Source organism: Leopardus geoffroyi, chromosome E3, assembly GCF_018350155.1.
Source record: "Leopardus geoffroyi isolate Oge1 chromosome E3, O.geoffroyi_Oge1_pat1.0, whole genome shotgun sequence".
Lineage (NCBI taxonomy): Eukaryota > Metazoa > Chordata > Mammalia > Carnivora > Felidae > Leopardus > Leopardus geoffroyi.
In genome coordinates, this window is record NC_059340.1 from 26,452,229 (window position 1) to 26,472,489 (window position 20,261).

The 20,261-nt window shown below is 41.8% G+C and overlaps 1 protein-coding gene and 1 long non-coding RNA gene across 8 annotated transcripts in view; one reads left to right on the forward strand and one right to left on the reverse strand.

Moving 5' to 3' along the window:
• Positions 1-20,261, reverse strand: part of IQCK (IQ motif containing K) — a 127,136-nt gene that overhangs the window by 36,377 nt on the left and 70,498 nt on the right. For all 7 annotated transcript variants that reach the window (XM_045461677.1, XM_045461672.1, XM_045461680.1 and 4 more), the window contains one exon: positions 3,342-3,453. In XM_045461677.1, coding sequence (XP_045317633.1) covers positions 3,342-3,453 — 112 coding nt within the window. The remainder of the gene's footprint in view (positions 1-3,341; positions 3,454-20,261) is intronic.
• LOC123589513 lies at positions 14,977-18,079 on the forward strand. Its single transcript, XR_006708372.1, has 3 exons — positions 14,977-15,385; positions 15,979-16,135; positions 18,032-18,079. It is a non-coding gene; the product is annotated as an uncharacterized LOC123589513 (long non-coding RNA).

Genomic DNA, 20,261 nt, shown 5'->3' on the forward strand with positions numbered 1-20,261 from the left:
CGCGTCAGGCTATGGGCTGATGGCTCAGAGCCTGGAGCCTGTTTCCGATTCTGTGTCTCCCTCTCTCTATGCCCCTCCCCCGTTCATGCTTTGTCTCTCTCTGTCCCAAAAATAAATAAACGTTGAAAAAATAAAAAATTAAAAAAAAATAAAAATAAAAATAAAAAACAAAACCTCAATAGAACAGGAGGGCATGTACTAGATTATAATATAAAGCTATTTCTTACTGAGTCACAGTCCAAAAAGATTGAGAATTGCTGGTCTAAAAAGTGCTGAGCTTTTTTTCTCCTCTGCTAGATAAGAGTGGGTGCTTCCCCCAAGCCAAACCCTAATCCAGGGAAGGGAAGAGCCAAGAGAACACCTCAAAAAGGTTGAGGGTGGGGTGCCTGGGTGGCTCAGTCAGTTAAGCGTCTCACTTCAGCTCAGGTCAGGATCTTGTGGTTCATGAGTTTGAGCTCTTCATCAGACTCTGTGCTGACAGCTCAGAGCCTGGAGCCTGCTTCGGATTCTGTGACTCCCTCTCTCTTCCCCTCTCCTGCTCACACTCTGTCTCTCTCTCACTCTCTCAAAAATAAATAAAACATTATTATTATTTTTTTAAATTGAGGATATCTCAGTATTTAGTTGAACATTTGCATTAAGGGCAGATTGACATACAGATCATCCCCCTTGCCTGTCTGAGAAGGTTCAGTGTGACCTGGGTAGACACACTGGGGCAGAGAGAAGGAGGACCATGGAGAGGTCTGCATGTCCACCCATGAGAGTGAGTCAGGTGGACACTGGGAGGCAACTTGAACTATCTTCCTGATGCCTCAACCAAGAGGGCTGGCCACTAGGTAAGGAGATCCCCAACAGCAAAAGGCTGGGAGTGGACTGGCAGAGGTGAGATCTGGGGTGGTGGTGGAAGAGGCAGAGACGGATCCAGATCCCCACAGGGGTGTTCTGCCACCTGTTGTTTCCCCCCAGGAAGAACGCATATGAAATACAGGAGTCAGAGAGTCAGCATGGAGATGCCTGCCCAAAGGACACAAATGGTAGCCTTAGCCAGAGAAGCAGTGGCAGCCAAAACAGGATCACAACAGACAGTGATCTGTATCTCCCTCCCTCCCACCCGTCCCACTAGAGGAGAAAGGGATTCTGACAAGAAAAGTGTGGAAGTGTGAAAGATCTAATAGTTCTTTCCCCCACTCCCACCCCCGCTGATGAAGGGCGGAGGGGGTTGGGTAAGATTTAAATGGGATGTGAGATTGAAATTTAAACTAGACTGGGCTTTCTGGGGCGCCTGGGTGGCGCAGTCGGTTAAGCGTCTGACTTCAGCCAGGTCACGATCTTGTGGTCCGTGAGTTCGAGCCCCGCGTCAGGCTCTGGACTGATGGCTCAGAGCCTGGAGCCTGTTTCCGATTCTGTGTCTCCCTCTCTCTCTGCCCCTCCCCCGTTCATGCTCTGTCTCTCTCTGTCCCAAAAAATAAATAAAAACGTTGAAAAAAATAAATAAATAAAAATAAACTAGACTGGGCTTTCTGAAATTAGAGCATACAGAAAAGACATGGAATCCACCCAATATGCCATGAAGGGACTGGAAAGACAGATTCAAGAAGGCAGGATTGAAGACAGTTTCTGGGGAGAAAAGAAAGCTTTTGTTTAGACCCCACCATGTTGAGAGTGTTCAATAAATACTATTTCAAGGAGGCCTGGAAGATGAGAAGCAGCTGAGGATGGGTTATCTGGCAGAAAAAAAAAAGAAAGAAAGTACAGTGTCCTCTGGGTGAGGGAGGTATTGGCATATGGAAAGGATGGAAAAGTCTGGAGGGACTATAGCCTAGTGACAGGGGACAGGCTGGATGGGGAGTTGAGTTGAGAGGACTCAAAATATGGACGGCCTGTAGCCTGCTGAGGTGAGTAGGGTTATTTTTTCATAAATGGTAAAGTATTATGTATTTATTTAAAAGGTTCCAGGGGCGTCTAGATGGCTCAGTCAATTGAGCATCTGACTCTTGATTTTGGTTCAGAACGTGATCACAGGGTCATGGGATTGAGCCCCACATTCAGCTCCACGGTGAGCATGGAGCCTGCTTGGGATTCTTTCTCTCTCACTATCCCTCCCTCTGCCTCTCTCCCTAGCTCATGCTCTCTCTCTGTCTAAAATAAAAAAAAATTTTTTTTAAAGATTCCAACAGTGCACCTCTCCCTACCTCGTACAAATCCTAAAGGTATCATGTATCATTAATGTATTCTTCCAGGCTGTTTAGACGTCTCCGTGTTTCCATGTATATATTTTTAATATATGGATGAAAACTTACGGTTCTTCTATTTTTTCCACTTGATTATATATCACAAATCTCCTTCCATATTGTTGGTTGAATAAATGATACTAAATCCATACCATGCACCTGTTAAACTTCATGATGCTGCTCTTTAGTTGTTGACCAGAATGATGTTCTGAATATGTTCATGACAGATTGTAATGATGTAAAATCCTATTTTTAACAAAATATCTATAGACACTCATTTGTACCTGTTTGTACCAGAAAAAGTACAGCAGGATATACACCAAAATATTAACAGTGGTGGGATTTCTGTTTTTTTCCCTTTTGTGGCTGTTGTTTTTCTTTTTTACTTTCTTTAAAATAAAATATATATATATATATAATGTATAATAATAATAATAAAAAATAAAAAAATATTTTGATAAAAATACATTAAGTTAATTCTAGACCCACATGGGGCTTGCACTCAACCTCAACCGAGATTAAGAGTCACAGACTTTACTGACTGGGCCAGCCCGGTGCCCCTTGGTTGTTGTTTTTCTAATTTTCCTATTGTAAATAAATAGTAAATTAAAGTTTTATAACAAAAAATGTGGAAAGTAAATAGGACGCAATGGTGCTGCTATTCTTTGTTCTTTGTGTGTGTGTGTGCGCACAAATGTGTGTGTGTGTTTAATTTCTCACAAAAGGGGATAGAACAAGCATAAAGCATCATTTCAGTTCAGACACACAATCAACAACTTAAAAAAAAAAACCACCCGTCACACTGATGGACACTGTATTTCCAAAATGAGGGGTTATCCTTGATGTCTTATAGCTTGAACAAAAAAGACATGCAGACACAAGATGACCCTGAATTTGTCCCTGAGTGAGGCAAATAGCCATATAAATTATATCACATCACCTCTGGCATTCTAGAGCAGAATCTTAATATGCAGCCACTTCCCCCCCACACAGACTGAGTTCCCTGCAGACACAAGGACCCCATAAGAACCCAGAGGGCTTCTTTCTGAGCCTGGGCTAAGACTCAGGCTTTTCCTAAATAAACTAAGGACTGTGAATCAAACAACTAACCTTTCTGTTCTTGTTTGGCCCAGAAAATCTTGACTCGCTGGTGAATGTGGTTGTCTTCACGCAGTTTCTTCTGCCACTGACGCAATTCTTGAATCTCAGGATCACACCGAACCTGGAAAATGCCCACAAAGCTTTAGTTTCTTTCCTACAACTTCTATACATTAGCTTGTTAACTCTGCATGGGAAATCCTTTACAAACCAACTGGATATGCTTTAGGTTCTAAGTGAATCAGTGTTTTAAAGGATTTATCTAAACTCCTACAGCTTATGTAGTATTTGAGTGTAAATGACGTTGTGTGAAGATTTGCTATACGAATGGTAGGTTGAGAACATTCTAGATCTGTGCTCTTCAGCAGAAATACAAAGTAGCCTCATGTGAAATTTTACATTTCCTTGCAGTTCCATTTTAAAAAGTAAAAATAAGTTAGTGAGATTATTTTTAAGAACATATTTTATTTTGGGGCATCTGGGTGGCTCAGGTTAAGCGTCCAACTCTTGATTTCAGCTCAGGTCATAATCTCACCATTCGTGGGTTCGAGCCCCATGTTGGGCTCTGCGCTGACAGTGGCAGAGCCTGCTTGGGATTCTCTCTCCCTCTCTCTCTGCCTCTCCCCGATTCACACTCCCTGTCTCTCCCAAAATAAATAAACTTAAAAAAAGAATATATTTTATTTAACCTCAAAGATCTAAAATATTATTTCAACATGTAATCAATACAAAAATTATTTATGAAATATTTTACTTTCCGTTTTCCATACAGTCTTCAACATCTAGTGTGTATTTTGCAGTGACATCACAGCCCAATGTGGGCTAAACACATTCCAAGTGCTCAATAATCACACACAACTGGTGGCCAGTATATCGGTTCTAGAGGAATCACAGTCAATGTATTAGTTTAATACCAATTGACTAAGCGTCTACTGCAGACTGGGCTTTGTGCTATACCTTGGCAATAAACAGATTACTGATGATAATTTTAATTAAGTTTTAGTTTTATTATTCTGTAGTTCATATTTATTGAGCACTTAGGTCCCAGGCATTGTTTAAGTCTTTTACAAGATGTAACCATCAAAACAACCCAATGAGGCAAGAATGATTATGCCCATTTTACGGATGAGGAAACTCAATTGAATCAGCTTGCTGAGTCACAGATCTAGGAAATGGTTTTGAGATTTCCAGCTGCTCTTGAGGGGCTGAGAATCTAGTAGGAGACATAGAGTACAGGAATGAGATCACCAAGGTGTGGTAAGCATAAGGATATCAGTGAGTACAAGGGAATACAGAAGGAGAACTGAGCTCAGCCTGGAGCAGTCAGGAAACACGTCATGGAGGAGATGACTCTTGGAGTGAGTTTTGAAGCATAAACTAGAGTTAGTCATGGAGAGAGAGTGGGTAGAGTGTCATGGTGGTCCAGTTCTGCCTTACTGTGATCATGTCACAAAGCCAGGGCCCACCCTCCTGCTTTTTCAAACAAACACTGGATCTTGAAACTTCCTGCTCTGGTCATTGGGATATAGGCTTCCTGGATGAGTTTCCAAAGGGTCCTGTTGTCCTCTAGAAGCCTCACATGGCTTTTTATAACAAGGAACCTTAGGGAGCAATGTTGGGGTCAGGATGATCTCAGTCCCTTCCCTTCCAGAAAGATCCTTGGTTCTTTATGCAGACTGATCCCATGCAGATCAGAGCGCTACTCACCAAGAGGCATTTGGAGAAATGGCCTTAACAAACTCAAGAAAAATAAAGTCCTTCCTATTACTTCATTTCTCAGAGCATGGGGTGCCTTAGTTATCTTAAGAAAACTACTCAAGTGATTTTTTTTCCCAAGATAAAAAAGACTGTTTTCTTCTGAACTTCTAAATGGCAGCTACTCTTGTTTAAGGAAAAAAGAAAATATACAAATTATCTATAAAGTATATTTTTAAAATTATATATACAAAGTACTATGTATGCAAATACTTTATATGTATATCTTGTGTACACATGTATGTATAGTACTTTGTATATAATGTATACATATATACCAGCATAAATGCAAATTTCAGAGAGTAAAATGGCCCTTTATTAATGTCATAGAACATAAAGTAATTCCCCAAATCTTTTAAATTACAAACAAATGTTTTTAGTGTTTCCTAAAGTCTTACGTTCAAAAGATTAGGTACCTTCAACATCTCTGTTCTGTAGGCTAAGCAAACTCAAACCCTCATGGGCAGCTAAAAAGGAGGTTATCCACATCTTTTCCAGGAACTTCTGTTTATCTGGATCCAAGCACGCAGAAACCCCCACATTTCTGCACCATGACAACTAATACTCATAATGCTAATAAAGATGAAAGATCTTCTGAACCACTAAACAAAGGTTAACACTAATTATAATCAGCAAGTTGACTAGATTTTATTGTAGTCAAATTCTTTCTGTATAACTGATGTATTCGTATAGTTTGGAAGAAGACACAGAGCGTGGGTTCCTCTAGGAAGGAAGTAAAATGGGGGAGGGAGCTTTAGCTTTTTACTCCATATTTTTCTGGATTGGATTGTTTGGGACGTTTACAAAGAGCAGATATTGTTTTAGGAATACAAGTGTTTAAATTTTAAATTAACAGGCTGCTGAGAGGCAAACAAGAGTTCTTTAACTTAAGAATAACTGATGAATTTCCCCGACAATCCCCTGAACTCTCAATTACTTTAATATTTAACAAACAGAAACACCATTTCATTCATCATTCCAGAAGGCTACAGATGTTCTCAGGATTCTGCTGACCAGTTTAGGGTGATTTTCCTCTGTCTGGCCAGAGACCCTTCATGTTTTTCTTGATTTCCTTCATTTGGAAAGCAAGGACTGCTATTTACTAAAGTTGAGCATGGCAGCCTTGTTAGTTAACTTCTCATTACCAGGAAAGCCTGGATCCCCAGAGAAGGCTTTTGTGAGCCCTGGGGAAAGCATGCACCCATTGAACAGGGCTAATCCCGGTCATTATAGTCATGATTACGGAATCAATTTAAATGGCAGTGGCTGTGCCAATCAGCAAATACCGTAGAGTGCAGTGTAATGTTTAACATATCAACAGTTTCATTGCTTTTAAAAAAAGAAGTCTCCTTTACGAGTGGCTTCCTACTTTTACTTGTTTAAATTACCACATGGAGTCCATCTGCTCTTCCAAGATACGCACACCGAGTAATACACACATTATTGTGTACTTGACTTTGGGTAAGCCAAGAAAGAAAACTCCATTAAGTGGATGTGAATTTTTTAAAAAAATGCCCATGAACCAATCAAATTCTCTTAATTATCTATTACTCTGATGAAAGCCAAAACAGGACACCACATTGTTTAAGAAATCCAACTCTCTATCGGAAAGACTGAAGTTGAATCTCAGCTCTGCAAATGACAAGCTGAGGAACCTATGAGCAAGTTACTTAAACTGTCTGAGCCTTGATTTCCTCTCCTGTAAAATGGAGATAGTATACATATTTCCTTCATTGCACTGGTGTGAAAACAAGATGAGATATTGTGTGGTCCACAGTAAGCCCTCCCTGTTTTAGCAATTTCTTACATCAACTAATAAAGTAGTAAGAATAATCTGAGTTCAGCTCTGGGGTTGCATCCTACAACCGCTGGTAGGACACGGAGCCAACTGGCTGAAGAGCCAGTGATTCATAAAATTGGAAGTGCGGTCTCTTCCCAAGGGCTTACAGTTTATTGAATACATAAATGATCTTACAATTATATAACTGTAGGCATTACTCAACCAGTAGAGAGATATCAGGGCCGTAGGATGGTGACTGCAGGCAGGGAAGAAGAGAGGGGCCCTATGGCTGGGACTTGGAAATTACCCTTCATACTTCTGAATTCCTCTTAGCTCAGTTGTTTTCTTTGCTTCTTGGCAAAACAGACAATAACATAGCAACGCCTATTTTCTCTGGAGGATTCCTTGGGGTTTTTCTAGTTGCTTTGGAGGAAGAAACTTTCAGTATAGTACAGTTCCTGGAAAGATGCTGGAGAAACAACACAACGGTCAGCACTTCAGTCGTGTTGGCAAGAGTCAGCCTCCAACTGGGTGTGAGACACCTCAGAAGGTCCTTACCACATCCTTGCCATGACTTGATATACTAACGATAATAGTGAAGGATTTTATACCCGGGAAAAGTGGATTTCAACAAGAAGGAAATATATGTTTGCAAATTCTCTTGCAAATACCTAATGAAATATTCACAGTTCCCAACTCTCTCATACGTTCCATTTTCTCTCTGCAAGTAAGCTTCATTTCTTCATTTCTTCTTTATTTCTTTTCAGATCTTTGGCAAAATGAAACAAAAGTTGGTTTCTCATTCTGGTAGTTATGAGTGTTCCATACTGTTTTTAGGAACAAATTATAAAAACCTGTAGATATAACATATTTCCTGGTATTGTGGAAGTGTCCCAGACATTCATCCGTACTAAGATAGTATGCCTCTTAGAAGTTGCTGGGGGCTTTCAGGGAGGAGCAGAAATGTGTTCTAGAGAAATATATACTTTTTTAATTTTTTAAGAGAGAGAGCGTGCAAGTAGGGGAGGGGGCAGAGGAAGAAAGAGAGAGAGAGAGAGAGAGAGAGGGAGGGAGGGAGGGAGAGAATATTAAGCAGGTTCCACACTAAGTGTGGAGCCTGATGTGGAGCTCAATCCCACAACCCTGGGATCATGACCAGAGCCGAAATCAAGAGTTGGACACTCAACCTACTGAGCCAACCAGGCGTTCCTAGAAAAATATTTTTTAAACAGTGGGTTCAGCACTTTAGCGAGTAGTAAATTCACTTTAGTGGGTTGTGAATAACATTTTAAAAAGTCTAATCCAATAGAAAATACCAGATATTCTTTTATCATTAAGGACCCACTTTATCTCTGAAAATGTTTTTTTCTTTCAAAGTCTGTTTTATCTGATGTTAAGAATGCAAGATCACTTTCCTTTTGGTTGGTATTTGTGCCATGTATCTTTTTCATCTCTTTACTTTCAACTATTCTGGGTCATTTTGTGTTACCTGTACCTCTAGCATAGAGGCAGATTTCTTTTTAATCCAATCTGAAAAATCAGAGTTTATTCTATTTACACTTATTGTGATCAGTAATATTTTATTAACCTAATTCACCAAATGTTTTTATTTATCATGCTTTTACTTTTTTTTTCCTTTCCTGCTTTCTATTGCATTGGATTTTCTTTTTTTTTCTTTTAAGATTTTATTTTTTTAAGTAATCTCTACACCCAACATGGGGCTGGAACCTACAAACCCAAGATCAAGAGCCGCACACTCTACCACTGAGCCAGCCAGGCACCCCTGAATTAGATTTTTGTATTCCATTTTTCCCCTTCCACTGATTTGTTAGTTCATATTATATATTTTTTGAATATGTCATTACAATGTAATAACTTAAAGTAAAAAATGAGTCTGTCCAACTTCCCCTGAAGCACTTACGGGACTTTAGAAGACTTTAACGTCCCACTCTCATCTCTCATGTTTGTTGTCCAGTATTTTAGTTTCCCCTCATTTATTCCCCCACTGGTGTGTGTATATGTGTGTGTTGTGTGTATATATGTATACATATGTGTATATATGTATATATGCACATGCAGTATATGTACATAAGTGTACGTGTGTGTATGTGTGTATATATATATATATGTATATATAAAATAGTCAATGTCTATTTAGATGTAGCAGCTTCCTCATTCACTATCGTTTCTTGCATTCTGCTCCCACTCCTTCCTTGTGGATTCAATTTCCTTCTAACTCAAGTACATCATTTAGTAGTTCCTCCAGTGAGAGATGTGTTTGAAAATGTATTTAGCCATTGCTCTTGAATGATAATTTAGTAAATTGATTAATAATAAGTTGATTAATAAAATGATAATTTAGTAAATAATAAATAATAGATCTATTATTAGATAATTAATTTAATATAATTCTCTGTTGAATGTTACTTTCCCATAGAGTTAGAACACACTTCACCGTTTTCTGGCATGTGCTACTGCTGATCAGTAATTTTTTTTTAGGTTTATTTATTTATTTTGAGAGAGACATAGTGTGAGCAGGGGAGGGGCAGAGAAAGAAGGAGAGAAAGAGAATCCCAAGCAGACTTCATGCTGTTAGCACAGAACCAATGCAGGGCTCAGACTCACAAAATCATGAGATCCACACCTGAACTGAAACCAATAGTCGAATGCTTAACCAAGTGAGCCACCCAGGCACTCCTGCTGATCCGTAATCTTTTCTTTTAATTTTTTTTTTAATGTTTATTCATTTTTTGAGAGAAAGAGAGACAGAGCATAAGTGGGAGTGGGGCAGAGAGAGAGAGGGAGACACAGAATCCAAAGCAGGCTCCAGGCTCTGAGCTGTCAGCACAGGGCTTGAACTCATGAACCACGAGATCACGACCTGACTGAAGTTGGACACTTAACTGACCGAGCCACCCAGGCGCCCCTGATCAGTAATCTTGATCAGTCTCATTGTTCTTCCTTCGTAGGCAATCCTTCTTTCAAAACAGTTTTAAGACTTCCTCCTTGCTTGTGGCATACCAGTTTCACCAGGTAGCATTTTGCTGTGATTCTGTCCTCATGTATCTAGTTTGGGATTCATGTTTCTTCAACTTTGGGATATTCTCACCCAAAGATCTCTATCAACACTGCCTCTCACCCACTCATTCTGTTGTCACCCTCTGCAATTTCTATTAGACTTGTGTTTGACCTTCTCCTTGTCTCAACTGCTTTCCCCAATTTCCCACTCTAGCTCCCTGCTGCCTTCTTTCTCCCAGATCTCTCTCTGAATAGTAATTACTCCTCCAGCTGTGTCTGTCTACTATTTAATGCACACCCAAAATATGGCCCATGGATCAGCACCATTGGCATTACTTGAGCTCATTAGACATGCAAATTCATGGGTTCCACCTAAGACCTATGAAGTCAGAACTGAATAGAGAGGGGCCAGGAATCTATGTTTAACAAACTCTCCAAGTGATTCTGAAGCTTACTGGAGTTTGAGAAGCATGGCTTTAGCCTGTTTGCTAAATTGTTTTCTTTTCTTTTTTTTTTTAAGCTTTTTTAAATGTTTATTTATTTATGAGAGACAGAGAGTGTGTGTGAGTGGGGAAGGGGCAGACAGAGGTGGGGACAGAGGATCTGAAGCAGGCTCCACGCTGTCAGCACAGAGCCCAATGTGGAGCTTGAACCCATGAGACGTGAAATCATGACCTGAGCCAAAGTTGGATGCTCAACCAACGGAGCCACCTAGGTGTCCCTAAATTGTTTTCATTTCTAGAGGTTGTACTTAGTTCTTTTTCAAATCTGATCCTTTTTTTTCTTACTCCCCTATTTAGCAAGGCTTATATTCTTTAAAAAAACTTTTTAGTATATTTCTATAATCATCTTAAACGTACTTATTTCACAGTCTCAAATTGCCACCCTTGAGGCCTTGGATTCTCCAGTTGGTTGTACTTACTGGCTGTCCCTCCCCCCCTTCCCCTGCCTCCATTCCTTGTTGGTTTATTTTTTATTATAAGCTCATAGTCACTGAGAGCCCTAGTTCCATTTCCAGGTCTGAGGTCATGTTTTTTATGCAGGAGTCAATACAGGTTTTTTTTTAAACATCAGATAGTAAATATTATTTTTTAATTTTTTTAATGTTTATTCATTTTTGAGAGAGAGAGAGAGAGAGAGAGCGAGCCAGTGGGGGAGGAAGAGAGAGGGAGACACAGAATCTGAATCAGGCTCCCGGCTCTGAGCTGTCAGCACAGGGCCCAACACAGGGCTCACAAACCGTGAGATCATGACTTGAGCTGAAGTCAGACACTTAACCACTGAGCCACTCAGGTGCCCCAATATTTTTGGCTTTATGGGCCATATAGTGTCTGTCCCAATGACTCTGTCATTATAGCACAAAAAAAATCATACCCAATATGTATTTTTAAAAATGGGCATGGCTGCATTCTAGTAAACTTTATTTAAACAGTGGGCCAGAGTTGGTCCACAGGCTATAGTTTGTCAGCCCCTGCTCTTATCCTTAATTGGGCATTAGAATTATAGCCCCCAGGGGTGCCTGGGTGGCTCAGTTGGTTGAACGTCCAATCATCTTTGGCTTAGGTCATGATCTCACAGCAGTCTGGAGCCTGCTTTGGATTCTGTGTCTCCCTCTCTCTGCCCCTCCCCTGCTTGTACTCCACCTCTCTGTCTCTCAAAAATAAACATAAAAAAAAAAAAAAAAAAGAATTGTAGCCCCAAGCTTCCCTTGGTGCCCCTTCCATTTTTCTGTATGTATTGCACACACATTATTCCCTTAAGACAATTCTCTAAATTCACCTGATGATATTGAGATCACTTAGGGCCCTTGTTAAAAGTGGAATCTCACGGGGGCTCCTGGGTGGCTCAGTCAGTTAAGCATCTGACTCTTGATTTCGGCTCAGGTCATGATCTCACAGTTCATGAGTTTGAGCCCTCTGTCAGAGGCTTGGGATTCTCTCTCTCCCTCTCTCTCTGCGCACCTCTCCCCCTCCCCCCAATAAATAAACATGAAAAAAATAGAATCTCAGGATCTTGCCTTGTAGGCTCTGATTCATTGCATGTGAGGTGGAACCAACATGTATGTTTAGCAAGAACCCCAGGTGATTCTAATGATCTGAAGAGTTTGAAACTGCTCTAACCAAAGAATATGTGAAGAATGAACTTAATGTTGAGACTGACATCTGCTTTAACACCCGCAGATTTTTATCTCAGTTCTTACACAATGCCACGTTGATTATTCAAATTCTTAAAATCAGAGTCAAGAAGGACTTCTCAGGCTATTAGTGTGTGGTCAGGAGACAGGATCTGTATGACTCATGAACAGCAACTGCTTTTTGGTGGGGTAGTCTTTTCAGTGCAATTCTAGAAAGGCCCTCTCCTAGGAAGCCACACCTATTTTTTAAACTAAAGTTCCTTGAACAATAATATCATATTGCAGTATATACTTGGAAAAAGCGGAATTTCCCCCAACAGCTCGGGGATGACAGTTGAGATAAAGTTCATCCAACTTTCCTTGGTACTTGTTTACCCAAATAATCAGGGAATTATTAAGTTGCAAAAGTATTTAAGGGATTCGATGAACTTTCCAATGATATGAATTACAGCCAAGTGAATGATGTCAAAGACTATATTATCGCACAATGCTTTGATCTTCTTCTTACCATTGATACCCGTAACTGACATTTATATAGTTATGGCTGCCCAGATGTTTCTAATGTGCAGTCAAGGTTGAGAGCCACTGCTCAAAACTGTAGACACTTCACCCCTCCACCAGTGGCTCTCAAAGTGAGGTCCTTATACTAGCAGCTTCAACATCTCTTGAGAGCTAGTTTGAAATGTAAGTGCTCAGGCTGTTGCAATCCTACTGACTCTGATACTCTGGAGTTGAGGCCCAGCAATCTGTGTGTTTAGGAGGCTTTCCAGATCATTCTGATGTAGACTACTGTATGAGAACTGTTGCATTGTTCCCCTAGTGAATCCCAGCTCCCTGGATCCCTGCCCCTTGGAAAACTGTACCACTCTTCTCATTAAGCAGGGGAGTCTAGCCCCCCTCTTTCTTTTTTTTTTTTTTAATTTTTTTTTTTTAACATTTATTTATTTTTGAGAGACAGAGAAAGACAGAGCATGAGTGGGGGAGGGGCAGAGAGTGAGAAGGAGACAAAGAATCTGAAGCAGGCTCCAGGCTCTGAGCTGTCAGCACAGAGCCTGATGCAGGGCTTGAACCCATGAACCGTGAGATCATGACCTGAGCCGAAGTCGGATGCTCAACCAACTGAGCCGCCCAGGCGCCCCTATCCCCCCTCTTTCGAATCTAGGTGAGCCTCATGACTTGCTTTGACCAATAGAAGGTAACTGAAGAGCTGCTGTGCAAGTTTCAGAGTCTGGGCCTCAAGAAGGCTTGACGCTTCTATTTCTAGAATGTTTTTTCCATAATGTAAGGAAACTGGTCTGGCCCACTGGAGGATGACAGGCCATGTGGAAGAGAACTGAAGAGCCCCAGACATGTGCCTGGGGCCACCTTGGAACTTCCAGCCCAGCCCAGGAGGTCATCTAGGCCAAGAATACCACAGAACTGCTGGAGAGGTCCATCATGGCCAAAGGGTGCATGCTGAAAGTGGTACAGATGAGGTTGGAGTGCCAGACTCAGAGCCCCAGTGGGGAGCCATGTAGGGACATCCCACACACAGTTGAAGGTCCTGAATGCATCATTCACCATTAAATGCACCAACCGAACGCAGCCACGTGAGTGAGTAGAGGAGAAATCAGCAGAAGAACTACCCAGTTAACCCAGAGGACTGTGAACAAGAATCAATTGCTGTGGTTTAAGTCACTAAGATTGAGCAGCAGGAGGGCTTACATTACAGCTGTACAATTTACCCACATACTTTGCCTTGAAGGGAAATTGATTAGCCCTTTAAAGAGAAACACTCTGGAAAAGTTGTAATTTTGGCCAGTACTACCACCAGGCAGAGTATTGGGTGCATCAGATGCAACTAATACATAGGGCTGGCTTCACGGGCACCCTGTACAGTCACACAGGCCCTGTGCTTAGAAGGGCCTTACATTGTTTTCACACCCTTGTTGTCACCATCTAGAAATTCTTAAAACTTTGAACCAAGGGCCCTGTGTTTTTATTTTACACTAGGACCTGCAGATTATGAATCCAGTCCCACCAATACGTAGTTCCGTCATTTATTCATCACAACACCACCAGAATTTGGCTTATCAGTTTTCACCACGTATTTGGGATGCGTTGAGACTCAGCAAATAAAAAGGGGGGCGGGAGTTGCAGACTGTCTGGCCACAGACATAGCATGGCATAGCATTTTCTGAGCATATTAAGGAAAATCCACTTGCAGAAATAACCCAGAGTATATTTAAACAACCACGGGACGAGGCAGGGGGAAGGGGAAGAGACTGGCCTGGGAAGCTAGGCCCCAAGCAGGCTAAACTCACTATTAATAGTGCTGTGGCCTATTTTGGCCTGCCTGGTGGCCCTGAAAATTGCCCTGAGAACTGGGCCTGGGAAATGACTGTGGAAATCAGGTGCCTTCATTCTGGGGTATCACTGGAACCATGCTGGGCACAGACAGAGGTCTTTCTGACAAGCTCAAGGACATTTTGCAAAACAGGATTTTCTTTGACAGGGAATTAAAAAAAAATTAAGGTTGGGGCACCTGGGTGGCTCGGTCAGTTAAGCATCTGACTTCAGCTCAGGTCATGATCTCATGGTTCGTGGGTTCAAGCCCTGCATCGGGCTCTGTACTGACGGCGCGGAGCCTGGAAACTTCTGTGTGTTTTTCTCTCTCTCTCTCTGCTCCTCCCTTGCTTGTGCTCTCAGTCTCTCTCTCAAAAATAAATAAATAGACTGGAAAAAACATTAAGGCAAACTATCAGGAAATGATCGGGAATATTAGGGAAGAAAATGCATTGATGAGATCAAGTAATAACAGGAAACCCTAACCATGTGTTAGGCACTATGCTAAGCACTTAACATACACCTTTTCATTTATACCCTCACATATAACTCTGTGAAGGCAGCACTATTATCCCCATTTTACAGGAAAGAAAACTGAGGCTTGGGAAAATGTGACCTTATTAAAGGTCACAGGGTTGATGAGCTAGGATTCAAACCCACATCATGGTACTCCAACTACTCAGGCTGTCCCCTACAGCTCTTCCTCTCAAACTTTTGTATGCAAAGACTCATCTGGGAATCCTGTTAAGATACAGATTCTGATTCTAGCGGTATGGGGTGGGGCCTAGATTCTGCACTGCCAACGATTTGTCACGTGACGATGACCCCACTGGTCCTCAGACCCCAATTTGAGTAGCAGGGATGTGGATATTACAATAGTTTTCCTGCTTCTACTTCTAATCTCCTACAGTTTGGTTTCTCTACAGCGGCCTGAGTTATTGTGTTCGTTTCCCCTGCTGCATAGTAAGTGACCTCCCAAAATTTGGCAGCTCACAATGGCAATGAACACTTATCTCACACAGCTTCTGAGGCTCAGGAATCCAGGTGAGGCTCAGCTGGGTGGTTCTGGCTCAAGGTCTCTCACAAGGTTACAACTAGGATGTTAGCTGGGCCTGTAGTCACCTGAAGGTTTGGTGGGGCTGGAGGAGCTGCTTCTAAGATGGTTCACTCATGTAGCTATTGGGTGGAGGTCTCAGTTCTTGTATGTGGGTGTCTCTGTAGAGCTCCTCGTGACATGGCAGCTGGCTTCTCCCAGAGTGAATGATCCAAGACAGAGAGAGAGAGAGAGAGAGAGAGAGAGAGAGAGAGACACCAAGGCTGCAATGTCATTTATAACCTAATCTTGGAAGTGGCATGCCATTCTTTCTGCCATATTCTATTGGTTACACATATCAACCCTGGTATAGTTGTGGGAAGGGATGCTTCAGAAATGAGAATACCAGGAGGTGGGGATCACAGGGGAGTCATTGTGGATGCTGGCCTGATGGAAACTAAGTGAGAGAATGCCTCTCTTCTCAGCTTCATTGATGTTGGCGTTGGCCATGTGACTTGCTTAGGCTATTGGAACGAGTGGGGAAGTGGCACGTCCCAGACTAGGCCTTAAGACTTGTGTGTGTTTTTCCTCACCCCTTTGAGAGCTTTTGATCTCTGATGTAAAAAGAACATGGCCTTGGCAGCTGCTGATCTCAGAAGAATGACAGACCCTGGACAAAACTACATAGAACCCAACAGCCTAGAGCCAAGCGCAGCCAAACACAATTTGGAACAGCTGAAATCTGGCTGGTCTGCTGGCATGTGAGTAGGAAATAAATGTATGTTGTGAGCCACTGAGTTTTGGGGTGGTTTGTTAAGCAGCATTATTGTGACAATAGCTAGCTGACACACTTCTTGACATTATGTATTTATTTTTATCTGTATAGTCTATGGCAAGAATGCCAGTTCCATGAGGGCAGGGACTTGGTCTTATTCCCTGCAGTACTCCCAGCATCTAGACCAACGCCTGCCTGCCCCATAGCAGGTACTCAATAAACACTAGTGAGTGAATATCAGTGAATGAAGTTGATCTAATTGTAGAGCATGCCTGCTTAACCTTTATGCTATTAGACTGCCTTCGAGTTAGCCTAGAAAATTGCCAAGTATTAGAAAAAGAATTGTCTTGAATAGGAGTTCTAGGCAGCATACCCTTTACAAAGAAAATGGGACATGCACCAAGTTGTCTGCCACTGTCTCTGTGCCAGACGCCATCCCTCTTCACCTGGGCCACCCAGGTCACCCCGGACTTCACCCAGAAGCGGACCCTGGAGTCACCCAGAAACCACAATCACCCTCTGCCTGAGAATGGGAACGCTGCTTTAAATGACACTGGCTCACCTGGTTGGGCGGCTGTCCCCAGAGGAAAGCCAGAGTGAGGGCTAATGACGCACAAAAAGAGAGGAAATCACCCCCCCACCCCTTCCCTGAACAGCTGCACCAGGAGACACCCCCCTCTGGAAAGGAGGAAGAGGAAGTCAAGAAAGCTGTAAAGCTGACTAACAATCTGGGGAAGGCAACAGTCACAAAAAAGCAGAAGGAAAAAGGCTGGTCCTTAAGTCACTAATTGTTGGGCTGGCTGACAAAATACAAATCAATATCCACTCCTCAGGTTTTCCTCAGGTCCTGCCACTTCAGGGCTCACTTTGGGTTGGGAATATCTTGAATGCGAAATTGGCCAAATTCGTACCTTCCAACTACATGAACAGTGTGTTTTCCTTCAAATACAAATGCTCAGCGGGCACCTGGGTGACTCAATGGGTTGAGCATCTGACTTTGGGTCAGGTCATGACCTCACGGGTTCATGAGTTCGAGGCCCACATCAGGCTCACTGCTGTAAGTGCAGAGCCCTCTTCAGATCTTTTGTTCTCTTTTCTCTCTGCCCCACATCTGCTTGTACTCTCTCTCTCAAAAATTAACATTAAAAAACCCCACAAATACAAATACTCAGAACAGATCTACGTGTGCTGATGTGGAAAGCTATCCTCAATGCTAAAAGAAAGGCAGTACTCAGGATGTAGAGTGTGTGCCCATATTTATAAAAAACACAATAAATATACATAAATGTTCACATGTACAAAAGAAAAACACTAAAAAGAAACACACCAAATTGTTAACAGTGGTTTTATCTGGGAAACAGGTTTAGAGTAGGACAAGAATGGAGAGTTCCACATTTAACTTTAAAGTACTTGTTATAAAAAATAAAAAAATAAAAAAAAAATAAAGTACTTGTTATATATAAACTATAAGGTACCACCTGGGTGGCTCAGTCAGTTAAGTGTCCAACTTCAGCTCAGGTCACAATCTCACAGTTCACAAGTTCAAGCTCTGCGTTGGGCTCTGTGCTGAAAGCTCATAGCCCAGAGCCTGCTTCAGATTCTGTGTCTCCCTCTCTCTCTGTCCCTCCCCACTCTGTCCCTCCCTTGCTCGCACTCTGGCTCTTTCTCTCAAAAATAAAAAAAAATTTTTTAATTAAAAAAAAGTACTTGTTATGGACTGAATGTGTTCTCCTCAAATTGCAGCCCCCAACATGATGAGATTAGGGAGTAGTAATTAGGATTAGATGAAGTCACCAGGATAGGATCCTCATGACGAGGTTAGTACTCTTACAAGAGGAAATCAGAGAACTTGTTCTTTCTGTCTCTCTCTCTCTGCCATAAGTGGACACAGCAAGAAGGCAGCCATCTGCAAGCCAGGAAGAAGTTTTTCACCAGACACCGAATATGCCGGCACCTTGATCTTGAGGCTCCCAGCCTTCAGAACTGTAAGAAATAAAAGTCTGTTCTTAAGTTCCCCAATCTGTGGCATCCTGTTATACAGCAGCCCAAGCTAAGACATTATTTCTGTATGGGTTTTGTTTACCATGAATATCTTCCATTTTATAATAAAAATATCAATGAAAGACTTTTTTCATACAAAGATGGCCATCCATTTCCATACCCAAACTGACATGCTCCTCCTTGCAATGTGTTCTGAGGTGGTCAGATGTGGTTGTAAAAGGACCTCTTGTTTCATATGACGTTTGCCAGTGACAAGGAGGCCTCTCCTCCCTTGCTCTGAGGTGAGGACTTTTATTGAATCCTTGACGCCATGCCTCTGCTTGCCTTGTCCTTTTAGTTACATCAGTGTTTACTTTCCGCAAATTAGTGCTGACTTAACCCATCCGGCAGAAGATCGTGGTCTACAGCCATGCCCAGATCTGCCCACATCACCACCCCTCGGGAATGGGTGTGTTTATCCCACTTCTCGTCTCCATCTGCTCCTTGGCGTTCCAGCTACTCTCATACCTCAAGCAATCTTCTAATAGCACACATAAAATTGACAGAGAAAGACTACTCTCTCCATCTGCTCTTGAAAACCTCTCTGATGTGTTTAGGAAACAGAACCTCAAATAGGGTACTTTTCAAATAGGGAAGACATTGATAGATAATTATACCCATAGTGATACCATTCATTTCTGCAGCTAGAATTCACAGGACACTTTCTTGTGTGGTGCCACTGAAGAACATTTTGATCTTTATGCTAACGTGGTGAGCTGGGCAGCTATTATCAGTCTCAAAGAGAAAGAAACTGAGATTCCGAGGATAGTGATTTGCACTGGATCATCTAGTAGATAGGTAGCAAAGTGGATTCCAATTCACTGGTGGGTCTTAAATCTGGCTGCACGTCAGGGGTCTTTTAAAAACTGCCAATCTCTTATTCTCACCCTGGCCAGTTGAACAAAAATCTCAGGGGAATGAGGCCTTGGGTATTAGAATTTAAAAAGAAAATCTTTCCAAGGATGACCTTGATATACAGTGAGGCTTGAAACCATTGCAGTCCATAGGTAATAGATAAGCCAGTCTTTTGTTAAACTCACACGTGCTAATTCATCACCAGGATTAAGAGCTCTCTCTTATTGGGGTGCTATATTGGGGTGCTATACCACTCAACGGTAAAAAGGAAGAGACTACTGATCTCCACAACCACATGCAGGAACCTGATGCATCAGGTCCAGTGAAGGAAGCCAGATGCAAAGGCTATATTTTTTATGATTCCATTTATCTGACATTCTGGAAAAGGCAAAACCAGAGGGGCAGAAAACAGATCAGTGAGCATCCAAGGCTGGTGGTAGGGACAGGGGTTAACTACAGAGGGACAGCCTGAGAGAATTTTGGGAGATGATATAAATGTTTCTATGCCTTGATTACGGGGGTAGTTACACTATATGCAGTTGTCAAGACTGAAAGACTATACAACACAAAAGGTAAATTTTACTGTATGTAATATATATCTTGAGAAACTTGATTAAAAAACACGTATACACAAAATGAGATTTACTACACACCCACTAAAATGGCTAAAACTAAAAAAGACTGACCATACTAAGTACTGGTAAGGACATAGAACAATGGGAACGCTCATACATTTCTAGTAAGAATGCAAAAAAATAAAAATAAAAATAAAAGAGAGAGATGGGATTCTGAGGACAGTCAGACCTGGGCTTAAACTCTGGCCTTACCACTTATCACTGTGTGATGTTGGGCAAGTCACTTAGGGTTTCTAGGCCTTGGTTGGTTCATCTACACATGAAATAATAGTAGTACCTACCTGCCTACTTTACATGATCAGCATAAAGCATAAAGGAGATAATGCTTGTAAAACACTTAATCCAATGCCTGGCACATAGCAAAAGAAGCAATAACACTAGATTTTGCTATTCTTCTTTTTTTTTAATTAATTTATTTTGAGAGAGAGAGAGAGAGAGTGTATATGCACATGCACACAAGCATGCAAGCTGGGGAGGGGCGGAGAGAGAGGGAAAGAGAGAATCCCAAGCAGGCTCCATGCTGTCACTGCAGAGCTCAACATGGGGCTCAATCCCATGAACCCTGAGATCATGACCTGAGCT